Genomic DNA, 24107 nt, shown 5'->3' on the forward strand with positions numbered 1-24107 from the left:
CGGAATAATCGAACGATTAAATTTACTACGAAATAAACCATTGTTCGCACCTAATCCAGGCGTTTTTATTATTAATTAGGGGTTAAATAACGTATTAATATTATAAAAATGGAGCGCGGAAATATTTACGGAGCACCGTAATATGCATTTCCGCGAACAAATCGCAGAAAACGATATTTTTAAAAATTTGGGCGGACCGATCCCAGGTAAAACGGTTAATTAACCGGAACCGTTTAGGATATAAATAGTTAACGAATTAATAAAATATACGTTGGTGGTATTAGCGTATTTAAAAGTTTTGGAGGATAATATAATAACGCTTAAAACGGGAAAAAATTACGTATTCGATATACGTATATTAAATAATAACGGATTTCCACCACGTGCGCCTACGGACCCTGTAAAAAAACCGGGTGCGCCGAAACTGGTAAAAAATACCCGAACGGTGGAATTAATCGTTATTAATAACGAACCGGCGCGGGAATATTTTACGTTTAACCGTTTTTTTATCGGGGGTAATATACCGGAACCGCAATCCGAACCCCCGAACCCGACGAAAATTACCGTTATATCCGTACGACTTTTAAATATTACGTTCGCACCGGTACCCCAAACCAGCGTTTAAACGCGTATAATAAAATTTAAACGTTTTTCGAAAACGCCCCGATTTATTATAAAAGCGTTGGAAGCAAATATAAAAGGATAACGCCAACGCGGTAAAAAAAATATAACCCGTGGAAAGCGCGGGGGTAATAATAATAATACGAATTTTATAAACGCGATTATCCCAGGGGGAAAAAACGTGGTATATGGAAATAATAATATTTATTTACAGCAAATATATACCGAAAACCAGATAATTGTTCCAGGTTTTTAATTATAGTTAACGTTTTTATTAACGTTCCTGTCTAATTAATAAAACACGTTGGAAGGCGGTAATTATAATTATAAAATATTGCACGAAATTATCGCGGCGGTAATATAATAAAAAAAACCGGATAAAAAAGTTAGACCGTATAAAAACGATTTTGTGCCTACGTTTAAGGTTTGGAAAAAATTTATGGCGCACCCGGATAAAAAGCAGTTTTTTAAAGTAGCGAGAACGGAGTGGATAAGTTTCGAAAAAAAAAAGATATGGGAAATAACCCCTCGGTTAAACTGCATTATAAAACCCGTACCGCTTACATAGGTATTTACGTATAAATTCGACAAAAACGGTTATTTCGAGCGTTATAAAATACGGTTCGTGGTAAAAGGTAATTAATAAACGCTTAATACGTTTGAAAATATTTACGCGGCGATATTAGCCGCACGTAATTTCAGGTTAATATTAACCTTAATGGCGCATTTCGACCTCGAAACGATCCAAATCAATATAAGCAACGTTTTTTTTAACGCAACGTTTAATATAAATAAACCGGTATTTTGCACCGCACCAAAAAAGTTTGGGAAAAAAATACTATATTTAAATTACGAAAAACGTTTTACGGTATAAGGGAATTACCTAAACTTTGGTACGAAAAATTCCTAAAAACGTTATAAAGTTTGGGATTTAAACCAGTTGGTAATAAACCATATATATACGTATTTATATAAAATAAAATTATCGTAATTTTTTTCGTAAACGATATAATCGTATTATATACCGCAAAACACGCCAGAGACGGTAAAGCGGTTATCGACGGCCTAAAAATTAAATACGAATTACGGGAGGGGCAGCTTTTTTAGTTTTTTGGGATACGCGTACTGCGAAATAAAAAGCAACGCACAGCAATTTTATTGCACGATTCGTATATCGAAAAAATCGCCATGTGTTTTAAACTTACAAAAAATTTAAAATACCCGCCGACGCCATTACCAAAAAATCTTATAATAAAATACGAAGGGACCGCAATTCCAAATAAGGTTAAAACTTACTAGGAAATGGTAGGGTTTATTTTATATACCGTTATTATATTTAAACCGGACGTTGCGCACGTAATATTAATATTTTTTAGGTTTTTTACCAATTTTAATCCTTTTTACAAACGCCTAATTAAAAAAATATTATTTTATTAATATAGTACGAGGTTTTTAGGAATTAAATACGGAGCGAGCGACCAAAATCAGCATTTTATATTTGCAAATAACGCATTTTTCGGCGACGATTTAAATACGAGGAAATTTTTAAAAGGATACGTGATAATATTATTCGGAGGAGCTATTAACTGGAGGGCGGTAAAGCAAACCACGGTAATAACGTTTATAATAAAAGCAAAGTTATACGTATTATCGAAAGCGGCCAAAGAAATTATGGCTTTAAAACGGATTTTTAAGGAAATACGGCTGAATTTCGGCGAGTTTTGGAATTTATATTGCGATAATAAACAAACGATACGTTTAATCGTTAACAAAAATTTTCGCATTAATACCAGCTTGCGTTATATAAATATATAAAATATATAATTTAAATAGGAGCACGCCAAAAAAAGCTTCTACGTTACTTACCTGGAAATAAAGTTTATACCTGCAAACGGATTTACCAAATCGCTATCGATCCCCAAATTCGAGCATTTTAAGGTATTCCTAAACCTGTATAACGTTTAACAAAATTTAAAAAGGAGTTCGGAAGCACGGTAAAAAGTACAGCATTGAATAACGCGTGTTAATCCTATTAAAAAAAAAACAATAATAAAAAGTAACGAATATATAAAATAACGAATATTTAGGGCCGAAACCCATTTATAAAAAAACCTAATGGCCGGCGCCAGCGCCGCCAGGAAATAATATAAAATAAATGCCCGTAATAGGTTAACCATTAAAAGTCGTACCCACTATTGCCGGTACGCCGCCTATAATAACTAACCCCGATCCCACCTGGGCATTACGAAATAGCGCCTCCTTTGCGTTTTACGGCGCAAAAGGAATATTAAAAACCTTTTTTACGGGTTTTAACGCAGGAATATTCCTCGTTTGGAAAATTACCAATTTTTTCGTTTAAAATTCGGTTTAATCCCGGAAATAGTACGTAACCACGTTCCGAAAAAATTAAACCTTTTTGGCGGGGGTACGCGGCGATATAAAAAACGTTTGGTTTAAATCGCGCGCGGCGTATTTAAAAAATCCCCCAATTGGGAAAAAAAAGCAGGTATACCCATTTCGGCAATTTTAATAACGCGGTAAACGCGTTCCCCGCGCACGGGAACGTACGCCGGGTTAATTAACGTATAAACCGGTCGCGGTTCCGGACAAATACGTTTTCGTATACCCGAAATATAATACCGGGCGATTTATAAAATCGTTTGGGCGTATACGGCGGGGGCGAAAACGACGCGATTATATTACGTACGTTAATTTACGCTGTTTTTAAATAAACGTTTTAAAATAGGGGAAATATTTACGGAGCGGACGGGGCGGTCGTCGCTATTTTCCTCCTCCTTATCCTTTTTTTCCTTTTCGGTTTTTTTTTTTCCTTTTTATATTTTTCGGTTTTTATATATATGGTTAATATTACTTTACGTTTTTAGGCACGGTTTGGGAATAATTTACGGTATTTTTAACGCCGCGCGCGCTTTTAACACGCCCGGAAGCGGCTTTAAGGGCGGCGGTTTAAATAAGCGCGGGGGCGGGTTCGGTAACGGTAAAAATAGCAGCGGGGGTGGGTTCGGTAACGGTAAAGGTAATAGCGGGGGCGGGCGCAGGGTCGGTAGGATTTTTAACCATTGGTATTTCGGTAATAATTTTTTCGGTTTGCGTTTCGGAAATTACCGTTTCGGCGGGAATAGCGGCGGGGGCCGTATCGGTAACCGCAAAAATAAAAACGGCGCCGGTAGCGACGGTAAAAAAGGTTTATATTTTACCGTTAATTTAATATTATAAAACCGGTTGCGATATAAATTATACCCGTTGGTTTTTAACCTCCCGCTAGGAAAATTGAAAAGCGCGTTACAATTATAACGTTTCGGCGGCGTTGGTTCGTTTATATATATATAGGGAACGCGTTAATTAGGTCGCACGTTCGGAAATTCGCTAAAGCATAAATAAGGATTTACAATTGTACGCGTTTTTCGGCGCGATTAAATCGATTCCCGTTAATGGGAATAAATAAAAATATTATATTATACCCGTTAATAAGCGCCCAACCGGTATTTAACGCATAGCGCGGTTTGCGTACAACGTAACCCGCCAAATAAACGAAAAAAAACCTGTTTTTGTTATTATTGCTATTGCTGCTGGTACTAATATCGACGTTAACGGGCGCGCAAGTTATTAAACGCAAAATATAGGGCGTAAACGACCATTTACGAATTGGGTATTTGGGTATAAAATAAGGTTTAAAATTAAAATTCGGATTTAAAAAAACGAACGAAATATATATTCGCCGTACGTTTACCAATTTTATTATAAATTATTATCGCTATTAATATAATAGGGGGTATAATATTACGGATTTGTCGCCATTAAAAAAGGTTTACCGCCTGCGTTAAATATAATAGGAAGCGCTAAAGGCTGGTAAAACCCGCTGGCGGCGCGCGTTGCACCGCTACCGTTTATTAACGTTATAAATCTTTTTTATTTACGTAAATAAATATATATAGATATTGGCCGTAAAGGCTATATATAATTATGTAAATAGTTGATTCTGCTTACCAACGCAGAGTTAACTGGGGGGTATGTTAGTCTCAGGGCTCATCCCTGAAGCCCAAAGTTCCACAATTAATCCACTCCGTTCGCTTCGCTCCATTTCGTAGCTCAATTGCGGTTTTGCAATGTACCTGTGGGTCCATCCAAAAAACGCTTTGGTTCAGGTCTGAGGACAACTTGTCGATTTTCGCCGTTTATGGCGGTATTTTTGGCCTTTTTGCGACCGACACTCCCTTATTATTCCACAACCACGCAAAATATCGAAAAAAAAACATCGTTAAAAATAGGAATTGGTAGGCCTTTTTTATCGATTTAAAATTTTTTGCACCCGGTACGCCAATTAAAAATTGGATATAACCCGCCCTTTATCCGTTTATAGCGGTATCCCTATTATTAATTCAAAAACATTATCGATACCCATTTCGTATTTTAATAATAACGATTATAATCCGTTAAAATTTATATGTAAAAAATCGCAAAAGCGAAAGGAACTTTTACATATAAATTTTAATCCAAATATCGCAAAAATATCTATTTTACAATCCGTATAGGGTAAATTTTATTTAATATATTATACGTCCACCCATAAACACCATTAATACCCATTTCGCATTTTATTAACAACGATTATAATCCGTTAAAATTTATATAAGGAAAATCGCAAAAGCGAAAGGAATTTTTACATATAAATTTTAATATAAATAACGCAAAACCATTAATTTTACAATCCGTATAAAATATATATTATATAATACGCTATACATCCACCCATTAAAAAAAACCATTATTTCCGCAAATCTTTATATATTCGTATTAAATTACATATATATAATATCCGGAAATACGCCCACATATATTTCGTTTTCCCACCAAATCGACGCAATTTTTCGCGGTCCCAATCCCGCACACGCGGCGGTAAATACCTTTTCCGACGTACATATCCTCCCGGAATTATACGCCAAAACCAAAGCTTTTGGTAATTTAAACCTATAATATAAATTTATTTCCTTAGCTGCTATATGGTTTTTAAATTTCCACAAACCCCCCAATACTCCTGCACGAATCCCACATTATAACCAAATACAGTATATATACCGGGTTTTATATAATATAAAAAATGTTATTTTGCTGGCAAAAACCGGGTACGGGAAAAATATAATATTGCAAACTACCTCGGTAATTCGCAATAACACCATTATTATCCAAATAATCCTATTAAACAAATTAAGGTAAAAACAATTACGCAATATATAACGTTATCCCGCCGCGAACCCCAAATTAATCGACCAATCCATTTTAAACGTAAATATAAATATACGGTTTTTATTACCAAAACTAATTTTATTTAATATAACCTTTTTTAAAACCCGCAAACCGTTTGTAAATATACGTACATTTTTTTAAACCCGGAATAAACCACTAATTACCGATTTTTTAAATTTTTTCGAAACCCTATATTCCACTAACGTATCGCTTTATTTATTATTAATAAATTTTATATAATTTTACAGTAAAAGGATTTTAGGGAATCGTTTTCCATACTGCGTTTGGTCCGGGTAATTATATTAGCAAACGTATTTATATTCGGGTGTACCGCAACTTTTATAATAAAAATTAAAACCTACGTCTTCGACCAATTATATTATAAAAAAATAGTGCGTTTCGTTAAAACGCCTTTCGACCGACCCGAAATTACGATTATAATACAGTATTTGGAACGTAAAACCCTTATTAACGATTACCGGCGTTTCCTATTCCTAATAAAAAATATTATACCATTATCCGCCACCCGTATTTTTAAAACCATTATATATATGGACGCCAGGAACCGTATTATCCAAACACGCCAATTCCTAATAAAAAACCTCGTATTTAGGAGATTTATTAAACGAAACGTAACCGATATAATTATCCGGTATAATATATTTACATTTAAAGTCGATAAAACTAAAATTTACGCAAAATTTTCCAAACCGGATTTTAAAATTTGCATTATATTTTCCATTTTATTTTTGGGTATAAATATAAATATACCTAATATGGAACGTATAATATAATACGGCGCGTTAATATTAAACGACCCCGCAAACCTGTGGTAAAGGTTCGGACGAACCGCACGCGGGCCCAACCGTAAAAAAACCGCATATTTTTTTGCGCCTTATTGGTATTTCGATACGCAGGGGTCCATCGCTAAATATAAACCAACCAAACCAAAATTATTAACCAAATTAACCAAATAACCCGTGGTATTACGAGGAAACGCTAGAAATTTACAAATTATTTATTTAAATTTTTTAACGTATTTATAAACGCGGTTATTCCCCATTAACCTTCCATATATCGCTAAATTTAATTTAAACGATAATAACCGGGCAAAAACGTCGGAATTACTATAAACCGGCCTTTTGGGTATATTTAAACCACGCGTTCCGCCCTATTGGACGCAACAGGAAATAATAAATAAAAAAAAATTAAAAAAGGAGGCGTTAAATATGCAAATTTTCGCTAACGCTAAATGTTTTCGACGAATTATATTGGATTTTATATAGGAAACGAATCCATCCTTTACAATAAACCAACCTAAAAATTATTGCAACGCCTGCGTCCACCAAGTTGGAATTTTACCCGCATTACCCCCTAAAAAACAATTAATTAAAATATTTAGGAAAAATTCCAAAAAAAGTTATATATTTAAATAATTGGATAAATAAGGTACTTATTTTGCAATAACCATTTTTTACCCAAACCCACGGCGGTTATACGATTTACCATCCCAATTAATATTACCCAAACCAATAATTTTTAGTATCGCTAAAAAACTCGTCTATTCCTATAACCGGGAATGGACGAAAAACGATTTGCTGGAAAATGTTCCAAATTTACAATTAATTAAATGGTTTAAATAATATAGCGATTATTTCGTTGTTTAATTCCCAATAATATACGAAAATGGGATACGAAATCACGCCTCCTATTTGCACAAATAATAAAAAAAAAGGCGGCGGAATTAAAACACGGTAACACTTTAGGAAACGATGGATATAATTAACAATTATTCGGGAAAATAAACTAATAAACGCCGACAAACGAATTAAACGGTATTATAACCATAGGTTAAAATATTGGTTAACGTTAACGGTTGCAAAAATATCCAATATAGGAACGTTTATAAATTTATAACCCAAAAATTAAAAAGCGAATAAGGTTAAATCCTAATTAAATTAAATAACGTGCCCTGGATTACAAAAGGGTCGAGCGACAAAAAAGGCGACGCCGAATTAAATTAACCAAGGGGGGAAAATTAAACAGCGTAAGGTATATAATTGTCAAATACCAAAATCCCCAATTAACGGCCTAAATAAAACGACCAAATGCTGGATAATAATAATTATTACGTAAATTAAAAGCCTGGATTATATATAGGCTGGTACGGCGTAACGGCGCCCCGATTAAAAATAAAAAGGTTTAATATTGCGAATTGTAACAATTATTACGGCTAAACTCCGGAAATTTTGGCGTTTCCACTTTAATTTTATTTTATTAACAAAAAACCCCATACGTAAACCCAATTATAAATACCTTTTTTTTATTTTTATTAGCTTTTTTTTTTTTTTTTACAATAAAAACCTTTCTCCCAGCCGCCAAATTTTTTTTGTAACGATTAATAAAAAATTGTAACGATTAAACCAACGTTTAATTTTTAACTAATAAACGTAATAACTGTTACAATCGCAAAATTACCTTAGCAAATACTGCAAACATATTCGTTAAAAAACCTGATTAAAACATTTTTAATTGGATAAAGTTATTTATATTTTACCCACCCAAGCAGGCATTAACCCAGTCGTAACGAAAATAAATTATAATTAACGCCCCTGTATCGCAAAAATACCCCCCACCCGGTTAGGTCCGGGGCAGATTAATTAATTTTATTGTAATAATAGTTACAATAATTGCTTTAATTCGCCAAAAACCGTAACAATTATTACAATTACGTTCCTTTATCATTATAATTCCCAAAAAACGCCAAAAAAGCAAAACTTCCGCCCAAATTACCACCAAATTTACGTTGGAATATATACCCAATAATGCTAAATTATTTATTAACTTAATAATTACATTATAAAAAGGAGCGCGGACAAAAAAAATAAACCAATATTTTAAAAATTTGGAAAATTACGACGCGGATACTGCAATTATTTTGGAATTAAATTTTGCTCGGTTGGACCGTTTTACATTACAGGGTTATTTGGATATAACCGGAATCCCCCTAAATCTTCCCCCTATTTTTAATAATAATAATAACAATTAAAATAATATTAATATGGATTCCGGCGATAATAAATTTACCCCCGCCCCCGTCGATAAAAATGGAAATAATACCGATATAAACGCCGGCGATAACGAATTTGCCCCCGCCCCCGTCGATTATAATAACAACGATACTTATATAGGCGAAAACGATAATTAACCTACCCCCGCGTCCGCTAATAAAAGCGATAATAATATTAATATGGACGATAATTATAACGAACCTGCCCCGGATTTGGACAACCGCCAATTGCAAACTCCCCTGGCATTTTTTAAACCATTTGCTAACGCATTATCCCCGCCACCAAAGGACCCCAAAAACCGGCCCCCTATATTATAACCGGAAATTATTATTAACCCGGTACCCGCGTTATTCAATAGGCCGCCCGTACCCCGTATATATAAAACCACCACCGTTCGGCCAATTAAAACCAACCTTATTTCGGTATCGCGGACGTAACCTAAACCTAATTTAACGCCAAATAATGGACCAATAAATTTCGTATAACCCGAATATTATTTCCTATCGTATAAAAACACGGATTTCCTGGATTATTTACCCGTCCCGTTATGGAAGGATTTTTAACTGGGTAAAAACTAATCCGTATCGGCGATAATTATTACAATTTAGCGCAGGGCAAAAAATACGAATATTACCAAAATAATTCGCATTATACCCCATTTAAATTATATTAACTGTTTTAAAATTAATAATAATATTAATCCGCCCGCCTGGTTCGGTCGCGGAAATAACATTTTCCGCAATACGAACGAAACCCCAATCGCCCAAACCTTTAAGCGTTTTTAATCCGCTATTAGCGTCGCCGCAGTAAAAATACGCGTTAATAACCAGATTTTGGCATACCATTTTAATAATAATTTGTCGAATATAAACGAAATAATGGTCGTATTTAATTACGAAACGATAAATGCTTTGGTACAACATATTAATATAACAGGTTAGTATTTTTTTTTACTGGATTGCGATAATTATTATAATTTTTGCATTAATATATCCTGCTATTTATTATATTATAACAATTGTCACAATTTTTTGCGGTAATACCAAACAATTATTGCTATAATATAATAATTATTACAATTTGGTTTTCACCCTTTTATATATTTTGGGATAACGGGTACAATTTTAATTGTTAATTAATTTATTTTTAGTCGCCGACGTATTCGGTTTTTTAATTTATTTTAAGGCAGGTAATCCCGGTAAACAAATTAAAAGTAATAAAATGCCCGTTTGGTAAAAAACCTTAACCTCCGTACCGGATATATTTAACGATAGGGGTACTAAACCCATTTTCGATAATTTGGCAAATCGGCGTCGTTTACCCCCTATCCCCCCTTTTATCCGCCAAAGCGATATTAACTTCCCCGGGTTGAAAATATTCGTAAATAAATTTAAACCGGTTATAATTCTTACAATCCTCGCCACAATATTAATTTATTTGCGGATAATAACCACCGGACCTAATTTTAAAAACGGCGATTTAAAATTTAAAACCGCTAACTTTGGATTATATATATATAACGGTTACCACATCGACGATTGGTTTAGGGTTTGTTACCATTTCCTTTATTTTATTTTTCGCCGACAGGGAAAAATCGTTATTGGAAATAAGGAAAGTTTTAACGATTTTGGTGGAAATTACCGCAATTTTTTTAAATTTAATACCGAATAATTTTCCACCCTATTTATTATCGCCGATTATGCAATTATTGCCGATAACGTTATCGTTTTAAACAATTTGTATTTAATGCAATTTTAACATCGTTTAATTACCCGTTCGCGAACCGATTAAACCATCGACGTCGCCAATTTATCTGGTTTTAACCGCGCCTGCTACAACAGGACGATAATAATGCTCGTTATCGATACCTGGTCCCGTTTTAAACCCATTAAAATCGGACGGTTAAAAAAAAAAAAGCGTGTAAATTAAATTTAAATACACCTATTGGATTTGTTAATATTTAAAAATATTTTTAACAATTTGTACGACGAAAGGCGGTTTTATCGTCCCATCCTTACCAAACGTAAAACAAAAATTACCGAATTTTATCCCAAATTTTTTGGCGACGACCAATAAAACAACTTCCTCAATTTTATGCAAACCCAATCCACTATCGCCGATTAATTTGCTAATATAAACCGCGTAAAAAAGGAAATTTTCGAGGACGCCCGCGAAAAAATCCTAACGGCTTCCTTGGCATACTATGCGCAATTTTTTATTTTAACCAAAAATTATCCCTGGATTGGTTATCTTTTTAATTCGGACGCGATTTAGGTTGTTATAAAAAAGTTACGCCTTTTTTAAAACACCTTACCTGTCGACGGTTTAAATACCGATAACAAAATCGGTTTTAAATACAAAAAAATTAAAAACAAATATTTTTGGTTTAACTGGAATATATTTAATACTCCTTTTAGTTACTATTAACTACCCCATTAATTGGTTGGTAAATTATATATGCATTATCCTTAATAATTGTAATTATCGTCACAATTTTGCCCCTATTTTTGTAACTATTATCACAATCCTGCCCCTATTTTTGTAATTATTGTTACAATCCCACCCCTATTTTTGTAACTATTATTATAATTTTTATTTTTATTAAATTAACTTTTTTTTCGGTTTAAATACCCACACCCTATTAAAATTGGAGCAGTTAGCTTTTAAAAATTGGTTATTAACCAACGAAATGGGCATAGGAAAAACGATTATTTATTTTACGGCGATTTATATATGGTACATCCGTTATTAATACGACCGATTTATCCAAAATACCGACGAATATTTTCCCACTTTAATTTTCGTCCCGGCCAACCTTATTTCGCAAATATTTAAAAAAATAATAACCAATTTCCCAACCCTCGACGTTAAATATTATTATAATTTAACCGAAATATACGCTACCGATACCCCGCGAACGGTTGCTATTTTTACCCAGGCGTAATTTTACGATATTTTAACCAAATTCGCCGCCCGCAAATTTAATCCCAAATCTGCGGGTACGGTTATTATTACATTTTATTCGATATTCCTAATCCGAAAAATTAAATAATTGGACGAAATTTATAACGCGGAAAAGGTATTTAACCTATAATATATGGATAAAATTATCAATTCCAATCCTTAGCAGCGCCCCCCCGACGTCGATAATTTCGACGATAATTCCGATATTAAAAATAATACCTAGTAAATATTTTTTGTAACAATTATTATAATTTCGTTATATTAACATATTTGTTTAAATTAAATAATTTTATTAGGAACCGTTAACGTAAAAACGGTCGGAAGGCCGATTTTTCCACGGGCGAAAACACCAAAAATATCCGGCGTTTGGTTATATATCTACCATCCGGTACCCTTTTTCAACGTATAATTAAAAACGAAATTTAATACCTCCGCTACCGCGAATCGATAATATACCGCGTATTTCGCCTTATTTTTTGTATTAATCGGGGTATAATTATTACCACGCCGATTATTAATAAAATTAGGAATATTACTGGTTTTAATGCCTTGGTTTGGGACAAAATTGCGATCCTTTTCGCCCAATTTGAAAATTTATCCTAAAAAAACATATTTACGGTCGATTACATTTGGGAAAATAGTGGTTGTTTCGTCGTTTTTAATATCGATAAAAACACCAAAACCTCCCTACAAAAATTCGAATCGATAGGTTGGAAATAATAGTTATTTTACCTTCGAATTTTAAACCTTATAACTTTTACCACCACACCAAACGAAAAATCGTTAATAATTTTTAAATATACGGGCGTATTTACGGTACGCAGGGGTATGGACACCGGGTTTATTTTACCTAACGGTACAATTATTTATCCCCGTAAACGCATTCCGCCCCATAACATTATTATTAAAAAACTCCAATTTGGCCACCGTTTCGAAAACGTTATAACGAACACCGAAATAATTTTTAAAAATATTATTACCGTATTCGTAGGCGAAAATACCGACGATATTAGTCCCGCTCCATTAGGAATTCCCATTAATACGGATATTATAACTGGTAACCGCCAAATTTCGGTTTTTTTTAATATAGGTTTTATCCGCCTATTGTAGTTTTTGGCAATTAATTACTTTTTTTGGTTAATAATCCACGCCGAGGACGATACCCGGGATATTAATTCGGCGGAATTGGGTAAAATATTGGCGTTAAAAGGAATGGATTTTAAAACCAAACACCGCAACGTCCGACAAAATTTTAAAAAAAACCTATAGGAAGGAAAAACCCGTTTTGGATCGGTAATTGTAAACGTTTTAATTTAATATAACGGCGACGGTCCCTTTAACTGGGTTTATTCGAAAACCTGCACTAATTTTAAAACGTTATTTCCGTCGGGCAGGGTTAAAATAGTCCATTTTATATTAAACGAATCGCCATTTATTACCCGCGTGGTCGAAATTTGCATGGAGGAAAAGAAAAAGGGTTAACGCGTCCTGGTTATAACCCCCAATTTTTGGATTTAAACGTAAATTGGCCATATAATAATAATTGTTACAATCCCTTTCCTTCCCCACAATTATTATAACAATTATTACAATTTTTATATTTTTGGATTATAATAAATATTATAATAATTGTTATTTTTCCATTTTTGTAACAATTGTTACAATTTTTAATATATTTGCTAATTTTTTTAATTTTATTGCTTTTATTTTGGAAAAAACCAGCTTCGGTGTAGCTATTATCCGATTAAGCCTGTCCTAAACCGAACGCGATAAAACCGTTTCCGATTTTACCGATTCCAGCTCCAATTTTAACGTTTATATCCTAAATATTAACATTTCCAGCGCTGGTTTTAATTTGCACCCCAATTATTGCACTGGTATTATTATCCCCTTAATATGGAACGCCAATATATAATTGCAAATTTGTGGTCGTTTGATTCGGTTGGGTTAAAATAAGCCTGTTATTTAACGCATTTTCGAAGTGCGAAATACCCTTTTCGATTGGGTAAAAAATCGCATATTCCGGAAAATTAATACCACTTTTTCTACTGTTCCGACCGTTACTAATATATAATAAATATTATTTAAATATATTACGCGTATACGCTTCCCCAAAACTATCCAGTTTCCAATTATTAAATTATTTTTAGCGTATAAGGTAATAGTAATTATATTTTCCTAACCTTTTAATTATTTCGTTTGGATAGCAAAACCCCCCCAGCATTTTAATACTTTTTATTTTAACAGGACGCGCCGCATAAGCGAATTTTATTTTCGCCTGGTTTTAATGTTCGTATTAAATATCCTTAAACAGTTTAACGAACAAAATTTGGTGGAAAAAACGTTAATTTTTATTTTAACGTTAGGTCCAGTTTATATTAATTACTAATATTAGGAGCAAAATGGTGGCCGTAATACGTTTGCTAATTATATTAATTATATATATTTACCTTATTTTAATTTTACCATTATGGATTAGGGGTTTGTGGTTAAATTAATAAAATGGATTAAAAATAACGATAAATTTTACGACGAAACCGCGACCGCGCGGGTTATCGGGGCCCCAATAAAGGATTTTGGCTTTTGGGTTATTAAACGCCGGGAAACCAATAAACCGTTTAAAAAAGGTATTTTTGGTAACAATAACGCCGATTTTTTGGCGGTCGTTATTCCGTTTTTTTTATTTATCGATTTTGGCCTTAATTACGATAAATTTATATTCGATTCGTTAAAAAAACTTTATATACCTATTTCAAAAAAGGATAAAAAGGAGGACGATTCGGTCCCTGGATCGTTTACCGCGACCCCAATTCGGAAAAAAAAGCGTAACGTTAATAAACCCATTCCTAAAAAAACATTTAACGCTACCAAACGTTTTCGTCTTTTTTAATCGGTTTGGGTTTTTTGGTTTTGCTTTTTTTTGGGGTTTAGTGCTATAAAATTGGGGGTTTTATATATATAATATTATAACAATTATTATTATTGGGATCCGGTTTAATGGATTTATTATTCGTAATTAATAGGGTATTATAATAACGGTTATTATTAGGATTTTTTTTACTGGATTTATAATTTACGGTGGATGGAGGATATAATTTATTTTAGCAAAAAAAATGGATAAGAAACGGGTTATTTATACGGAGGATTTTGGAGGAAATTATACCTCGTATTTTATTTTAAACCAAATTTACAATTGGTATTTATTTGTTTATATTTACTGGTTTTGCGGACGCTGTTTTGCCTCCGTTATTCGCGGGTAAGGTTACCGTTATTTGTCCATTTAATTCCTTTTTATAATGGAACGATCTTCGCTTTTACCCGTTTTGGTTTACGTAATTTATTTTTTATTATTTTAAATTTTATACGCCTTTTTCGTCGGATTTTTCGTATATTCCGTTCAGCAAATTTTTTTCGGTGTTAATTATACCACTAATATTTAAACCGTTTATCCGGTTATATCCCTTTTTTGGATTTGCCCCTGTTTTTTTAATATCCGCTTAAAATAGCACGTTATTAGGGCGTACGATTTTTTAATTAAATACCTCCAATTTATCGCCTATTAGCTTTTTTAAACCCAAATATAATAAATTAGGGCCGTCGAAATCGAAACTGGGTAATATTTCGGCCTTTTCGCTTCCCCAACCATTTTGGAATAACAAATACGTATAGTGGATTATATTTTGGTTAATTAATATTATATAATATTTGTTATTAATGCGTATACGGGCGATATTTTCCAATATTTTACGCACCGTAATTGCGATTAGCCCTATCGTTGCACAATTTAGGAATGTTTTTCGCAAATCGTACGTAAAATTGCGGTTATTTTTAATATTTATAACGAAACCCCTATTAATATATTTAATTGCTAAGTCTACCGGTTTAAATCCACTCCCGGCCGTGGTACATTTTACGAACGCTAATTTTAAAATCCCGGTGCGCAGCGGTTAATTTATAACCTTTGGTCGTAATAACCAGGTTAAATATAGCATTTTAAGGCTATAGTTTTTTGCTTTGCAACCGTAGAAAAATAAAACCAATTGCGGTATTATAATTTCCAATACGCCGTAATTTCCTTGGTGGAACGCGTTTATTATTATTTATAAAAAATTAATTATTTGCAAATAGCGGCGTTACGTGCGGAAAGCGATATTAATTTTAAATTTTATATCCCATAATTTAATACCTATTAAACCGTTAATATAACCAGCGAATATATTATCGTAAATACGGTTTACCACGGAAATATATATATTATATAATATATCGGTAAAAACCTTTTTTAGGGCGTTTTTAAAAATTTAATTTTTATCCAATAATCCGTTTTGGATTAAAATAGCAATTATAATGTATAAAATACGGGACCGGAATGCATTTTGTAAAAACCGTAAAGCGTGGTAAAACTCTTTTTTATTTTTTTAAAACTGGTTATATTTCCCCAACCCTATTATATTTATAGATATAATAAGGGCGTAATATTATTATAATTGGTTAATAAAATTAAATTCGATATAAAAGAACGCTGGTACGGATAATATCTATTATTTTTTGTTAAAAGGTTAAAATAATTCGATATAAATTCCTTAAATGGTACGGATATATAACGTTATTTTTTAATCCCTATAAACGAGGAGCAGGACGGAAAAATAGTCGAAATGGTCGGGTAACAGGTTTAAAAAACGTTTAAAAAAAATTTCGTGGATTTGGATAATTCCTGCGTATTCCCCTTCGTTTTCGGTAATAGCGGGGGTTTGGATAAAATAGGAAGTTAATGTAATTCGTGCGAAAATAGGGTATTGTAGGATTATTCCAGGCGTATATGGGCGGTTGGGGAATAAAAAACCACAAATTTGGTGCATTATATAATATTTGGCGTTTTCGTAATAAATGTCCGGATATTGTAAAAAGGCGGGCGTTTGCAACCATTTTTGGCGAAAAGGTACGGTGGCGTACTATTGGGATTGCGTGTATCGTTTAAATCCTGGCGTTAATATAAGGAAATACAATGTCAAATTTTGCATTCGGTTACGTTTTCCATATCCAAAATCCTGTACTTTATCCAAAAAGTTGAAATTATTATATACGAAAAATAGTGTTGGGTTACGAACGATCCTTTTTAAATTTATTTATATATTAATATATATATATATATATATATATATATATATGTAAAAAATTATTATTGCTGTTCGCGGTAAAAGCTAAATATAAATATAAATATTGCTAATAACGTACTCGGGTAACGGCGACAAATTATTAAATTTACCGTTTAATAATTTTATAAAATAAACATATTCCAAACCCGGATAATATATTTACAATACGTCGTTAAATTCCATTATTTATACAATATAATACGAATGCGCGTAACAAATAATTGCTTTTTTGGGGGGAATATCCGTAAATTAAAATCGCCAATATTAATATAACGCGTTAATTTTTTAACGTTGGGGGGTTTGTAGTTTTTAAAAAAGTATTTAATTCCAGGTGTACTACGTTCGAAATTTATAACGATAAATAAAACGGGCGGTGGCCCCGGGAATATAATAATAATAAAAATATAAATTTATATAATATTAGCGTTTTGGACGGGATTTCCTGGGTAAACGTATCGAATACCTATTTAAACCAATTTATATCGTTTACGTTTTTAGCGGAACAATCCTTTATTCCCGAAAATTGGAAATTTATAAGTTCGAACCGGTTAAAAAAGCGTAAATATTATATTAATTGCTGCAATTCCCTACGCAAAAAATCGGTTTTAATAGGCGCAAAAAAATTATTATTAAAACGGTATTCGACCCCATTAACGCGTAAACGTTTTCGGATTTAAAAATTTCGTAATATTTTTTTAAAAAAAAATATTCGCGATAGGGTAGGTTGGGTAATTTCGTAAAAATTTGCCGTTATTACCCAAACGTGGATAAATTGCGTAAAATTGGTGCGTCGGTAACAATTGCGCCAAAATTTGGTAATATCGCGAATAAATTTGGTTTTAAAGTTTATTTCCGTTTCGGATTCGGATTTTTTCGGTAATTGCTTTTAATTAATTAAAAAAGGCCTAAATTCCCATTTATTTTCGAATATAGGATTGGGCGATAATAATTAAAATAACGATAAAAACGAAAATAATTGCGATATCGATGGAAGTAATAGGGTTAAATCGAACGTAAAATATTGGGTTACAAATTACGCGGATAAAAATATTTTTTCGGGTATATTTATTAATATTATTGGAAATATATTTTCCATTATTGGATTCGGGTTTTATTTGGTTTAATAATGTATCGAATAAAAGTTAATATGCGTAAATATATGGTATGGTAGTAAAAATTTTTTATTTTTTTGTGTGTCGGGGGGAATGGTGGTTGGCGATATCGCAGTATTGGGTGTTTTGTTGGTAGTACCGCCATAAACGGCGAAATGCGACAAATTGTCCTTAAATTAGAACGAGCGCGATTTTTTCGGCCAATGTAATTGGTCGAAAAGCCATGTGGCTGAAAGGTATATGGAGCGCTCGGTCCCCACTGCGAAGCAGGGGGGTCTAGTCTGAGCACTGAGACTAGGGGTGTGTTGCAGTAGATAGATCTTGGCATCACATAACCAGATGAGCTTAGTCAGCGCTGTGCACACCATAAAAGCGCTGCCACGCTCGTTAGCCTAGATAGCGCACCCTACCTGAATACATGGCTCTCCTACCACTCATGCAGGCTGCACGTGTACGTTCGTGTGCGTCACACCGTTTACCCCGCCTCTCAACGTGGAATTTGCAATGCAAACGGCCACATCCTGCTGGCAAGCGAGCGTTAGCCTGCCGGATCGCCGAATCACAGAGTGCCAGATAACGCATCGACTGCCTGAATTCTGCCGCGCCATCTTCGCTTGTAGCAAACAAGTATGGCCAAACAACGAAGCAAGGCTGCGATGCGGGTTTGCGCAACAAGTGCCCAACGGGGCCTTGCATGCATCAATTTCTCTAGGCACCCAGCCTCTGCTTTGCGCGGAAATCTTGGGGGGTGCTGTCGTGTCTTTTAGACCTCAGCTACCTTTTTTTCTCTCCATGAAATCGTCTCTCAGTTTTTCATCACTTTCATCTTGACCCTCGTTTACAGCCTATAGTCTCAAGGCTTGTCCTCTCCAGCTTGAAGAACATAGAGCCTTTTCTAGTATCCAGCCTGCAGCTTTCTTTTGTTCCCTTGGGAACTTGCAACCATGAATGGTGGTTTCACCAACGGCGCAACCCATAGCGGATTGGGTGAGCGTGGCAATTCGCCAACGCTGGATAAGGTTGACAAACTACGCGAACTCATCGGCAGCCGGATTTCGCTTCCACAGGTATAGCCAAAGTCTCCTTTCTACATCTTCAGGTGCTGTCAGAATCTGTCTACTGCGTCCATGATATAATATATCTGACCATGGTGGCTCGTTTATAGCTTGTCGTGGTAGGCGACCAAAGCTCCGGCAAAAGCTCGGTCCTGGAGGGCATCACCGGGTTCGCATTCCCGCGGGACGCAGAGCTTTGCACTCGCTACGCGACTCAAATCACCTGCCGTCGTGAGGACTTCGAATCTGTGGTTGTGAAGATAATCCCCCATGAGGATGCAACCCCGGACGAAGCTGCCAGGCTCAAGCGCTTTTCTCGCCAATGGACCACGGCGATGGAGATGGATAACGAGAAACTCGGCGAGGTTTTTAGAGACGTCAATCGAGAGCTCCGTGTCAGCACAGGTCGTCGCAGTCCGGACGAACCCGACTCTGGCAATGCTTTTAGCCAACATCTGCTCAAGATCGAGATCTGTAGTCCCAAGGTAAGTAAATTATCCACACCAGTACTCGAGTCCTGTTTGTGGATAACATGCTAATGGCTCGCAGCAAGAGCATTTTACCGTCATTGATGTGCCTGGAATATTCCGAACGGAAACTCTGGGTGAGTCCGCCCGGTGATTGTCTTGACTCCCAAGACCTAGGTTTAGCATATCGGGCAAACCCCGTTTGACCACCCCCCGCGTTCTGGCAGGTTTAACCACGGAAAATGACATGGCCCTCGTCAGAAACATGGTGATGAAGTACATGAGAGATTCCAGAACCATGTATGTCCTCCCTCAGCTATACATGGTTTACCATCAGCCATCCTTTGCAACTCGTCTCTGTCCAGACTGACAAAAATGCAACGCATGCTAGTATCCTCGCCATAGTCCCAGCAAACGTCGACCCAGCCACCCAGGAGATCTTGAGGCTGGCCAAGCAGGTCGATCCCGGTATGAAGCGGACCATGGGCGTCCTGACCAAGCCGGACCTTGCGGTCGAAGCAACCATCAAGCAAATCGCCATCGACCACGTTACCCGCAAGAGAGGTGAACTGACCTTGGGTTACTATATTGTGAAGAACCGCGGCCCGGACGACGTTGGCATGAGCTTGGACGAGAGCAAGAGAAGAGAAGCCGCCTTCTTTTCGATGGAGCCGTGGTCCGCTTTGAAGCGGACGGGCAGGACTGGGAACGAAGCCCTTAAAACCCAAGTCGGCGCCCTCCTGACCGATTTGGTTAAAAGCGAATTTAAAAAGCTCAGGTCCGAAGTCGAGGAAGAACTCCGGGCGCTGTCGGACAGGGAGCGCGCCATGGGGCCCCAGAGGTCAGACCCCAACGCACAGCGGGCCTATCTAGGCGAGTTGTGCGACCGGTTCCAGTCCATCACTCGCGACGCCCTGAGCGGCAACTACGCGCAGCATGCCGCCTTCTTTAGCCGAGACTCCAACAGGCTCATCACCCGCATCGTGGAGCTCGACGAGCAGTTTTCGGCTGCGATATCGACAAAGGGCCACACCAGACCATTTGACGAAAATGAGAATCCTGTGCCGGTTGCAGCGAAGAAGGCCAAGAAGAAGAAGATCACGGTCGAGGTGCCCGAGGCTGCCCCTATTGACGGCCCTTCCATTGAGGTTGAGGCTCCCGCGCCTCAGCCCGCAGAGCCTGATTTTTTCTGCTCGGAGCCAGGTTCCAGCTCTTGGGATGTCAAGAATAAGAATAAGGAGGTAGTGGCCGACTGGCACGATTCTGGTCTGACCAACTCGACCATAAAATTGGAAAAAGTTTTCCCCGTCATCAACAAACTGCCTGCGCTCAGCGACTGCAAGGGTCTGATCAAAACCTTGAATGTCATGTCGATCTCACCCCAGAGTGGCGAAAGCATCATGAACTACATTCGCAAGGTTTACACCAACAGTCGGACTGCCGACCTGGGCACGGTGAGTTAATACCCAACTGTCCCCAATAAACTAACCATTCTAAAGCTAACGGTGTATATATCTGATCTGGTTAGTTCAACGGATCGTTGCTTGTAACCATCTTCATGGAGCAGTCCAAGAACTGGGAAGCACTTATGAGAACTTATATCGGGATCGCCGTCCGTACAATCGAGAAGTTTTTCAAAGAGGCCATGAAAGAAATCTGCCAGGACTCCCAGGTCGAGGACGCGTTATGTCAAGGCTACCTGCGCGACCATGTCGGAAGCTGTTTTCGCCGTGCTCGCAAGCACGCAGATTCCCTTTTGAACATGGAGCGTGGATGCGCCCCGTGGACGGTCAACCACTACTTTAACGAGAACCTCTCAAAGGCACAGGGAGATCGTTTGATATCCAACATTAGACAGGTCGCAGCCGCAGCGTCGGAAACGGTCAAAACCGTGGCCGGGGTTCAGGTGGCGTACACGCTTACCGAGGCGCAGCTGCAAAGCATAGCGACTCACAACCAGAGCAACGCCGAGCACACGCAGGAGTACATTCTCGACGTTCTCAAAAGCTACTACAAGGTCGCCATGAAGCGCTTCATCGACAACATATCCCTGTATGTCGTGCACCACGACTTGCTCTACGCCGAAGATGGCCCGTTGAACGTTTTCAACTCAAACTTCGTGTACAGCCTGGACGAGTTCCAGCTGGACCAGATAGCTGGCGAAAGCATCCTTGTGCGATCGGAGAGGGAGAAGCTCGCGCAGGACATTGAGAACTTTAGAGCCGCCCTTGATGTCCTCAAGGGCACTCCCGCCCAGGGTGACTACGCGGCTGCCGATACAGATTATTAAGGCCAAGCTGCCAGTTTGAGTGGTGACCGGTGACCGAGGCTTTGACGTTGTCTAGACGTCAAGGAAGAGAGAATAAATAATGTCCAAGGAGAAATCGAGGGATAGTGCTGATGTTTTGGAATGCGAGGCGGGCAAATTAGCGAGCAATTTGTTGTGGCGGGCGCGAGGAGCGGGAGCTACTTTTTAACCATCAAACAAGATGCAAGTATTTGGAAAGGACGCTAGAAAGGGAGTAGGAAAAAATAAAAAAAATAAAAATAAAAAAATAAAAAAAAATGGCGCGCCGGCTTCGGCATGCGAGTAGGTAGGAAGCAAACAGAACCAAAGCTTATAGACAGCCCAGCCTAATGGGCCAATCGAGGTTGCAGAAAAAGAAAATCTCACAGATGCATCAGTCGGCGGACAAGCTGTACGTACAGTACAAGTACAGTAGAGGACGCAACGCCGTCGACGCACCATCTGCAGCCAGTCGGCCTCAAGACATGTCCCCTCCCCCTCTACGGACCGAGGTTGGGAAACTTGACTTTACTTTCAACAAAAAAAAACACACACACATATCTAAGCTTTGTTTCCCAGAGAACTCTCTCTCTCTCTCTCTCTCTCTCTCTCTCACAAAAAAAAAAAAGACACAATGACCGACCGCCCACCTACCCAAGGCCAGCTCGCCCCCGACCTCCCAGGTCCGACGACGTACCTGACGGGCCACGACCCCGCAACGGGCAAAGCAATCGTGCACCAGAAACGCAGCGTCAAGTGGGCGGCGCACGACGACGGCAAGATCGCCATGTCGGTGGCGTACTCGACGTCGCAGTTCCCGGTGGACCTCAACGACGACGCGGACGTGGCGGCGCACGACGCGACGCTCGACGGCGACGGGAACTCCAAGCACGGGCTGGTGCGGGCGGGCGGCACGGTGCTGCGCTACGTCGACTTTGGGCCGGGCCACGAGTGCATGATGCACCGGACGCAGAGCCTCGACTACGGCATCGTGCTCGAGGGCACCGTCGAGAGCGTGCTCGACTCGGGCGAGGTCACCGTCATGAAGAGGGGCGACGTCATGGTCCAGCGGGCCACCATGCACGCCTGGAGGAACCCCAGCCGGACCGAGTGGGCGAGGATGATTTTCTGCCTGCAGGACTGCAAGCCGCTGGTCGTCGGCGGCGAGAGGCTCAAGGAGGACCTCGGGAGGGGGATGAGCGGTGGGCTTCCGGCTAGCGGGAACGACGTCGACTAGAGACTACAGTAGCGCTAGTCTACTGTAGGTTAGTCTATTCTAGTCCAGACTTGGGGGTTTTTCTTTTTTTTATTTTTGTTTTCTTTTTCAATCGAATGAGTGCCCCCAGCTATGATTAGCACTCATCGATCAAATCTTGTGCAACATCAGATAACATCATCTATGGAAGGTGGAGGCGAGGGAATATGCATGTTCCAGGAAATTCCCACAGATTTGATTCATCTCCACCCGCAGAACCACCTGTACCCCGTAAGCTGGGTCGGTAAAGTACCGAATACTGACTGTATGTACAGCAATACGCTCGCCGGGGCCCCCAAGAATTTCCATTTTCCCCCCAAAACCAGAATTAATCCACTTTGAACTCTCTAGATCTTCCAGAGTCTAGATTAGACTAGCGTACTGCTACACTAGAGTAGAAGAGACTTGCCTGCTACCGGCTGGAGTTGCTCATACCATCTTTATTCCAAAATAACTACATCTTGTTTGCGATTATTTTCGGGCAAGATTTCGGTTTCTAGTCTCATCCCGTGTTCCCTCTTCTGTTCCTGTCTACTGACTCGCAGATCTTCCTTCCGTAACACTCCTTGGCGGCCAAAATGACCTATTAAGGTTGATAGAAACCCTGATTCCCACCTGACTCTACTGCGTATGCTAAAGAAGGTTTTCGCGCCCTGCTAGCTTTGGGGAAGGAAAAAAAAAAATAAGAAACCACTACATAGCAAGTGGTCGATCTTGGCATGTTTTTTATGTTTTGTTTTTTTTAAATGGCCATCCAAACGGCCCCATATCCCAGGGGTTGTTGTCGTCTCACTTGACTTGGCAGCCTTGGCAAACTCTCCCCATCACGTCTTGCACTCGTTGCAATTCGAAGG

The 24107-nt window shown here is 37.5% G+C and overlaps 2 protein-coding genes across 2 annotated transcripts; both read left to right on the forward strand.

Annotated features, from left to right (window-relative positions):
• Positions 1–19133: 19133 nt before the first annotated feature.
• PpBr36_10533 (uncharacterized protein) lies at positions 19134–22001 on the forward strand (the record flags this gene model as incomplete). Its single annotated transcript, XM_029897644.1, has 6 exons — positions 19134–19256; positions 19355–19729; positions 19794–19848; positions 19939–20011; positions 20103–21165; positions 21240–22001. 6 exons carry the CDS (start codon positions 19134–19136, stop codon positions 21999–22001), a joined length of 2451 nt encoding a protein of 816 aa, XP_029744118.1.
• A 631-nt stretch (positions 22002–22632) lies between these two features.
• On the forward strand, positions 22633–23235 carry PpBr36_10534 (uncharacterized protein; the record flags this gene model as incomplete). Its single annotated transcript, XM_029897645.1, has 1 exon — positions 22633–23235. The coding sequence occupies one exon, from the start codon at positions 22633–22635 to the stop codon at positions 23233–23235; it is 603 nt and encodes a 200-aa protein (XP_029744117.1).
• Positions 23236–24107: the final 872 nt, after the last annotated feature.

This window comes from Pyricularia pennisetigena (assembly GCF_004337985.1).
Source record: "Pyricularia pennisetigena strain Br36 chromosome Unknown Pyricularia_pennisetigena_Br36_Scf_10, whole genome shotgun sequence".
Lineage (NCBI taxonomy): Eukaryota > Fungi > Ascomycota > Sordariomycetes > Magnaporthales > Pyriculariaceae > Pyricularia > Pyricularia pennisetigena.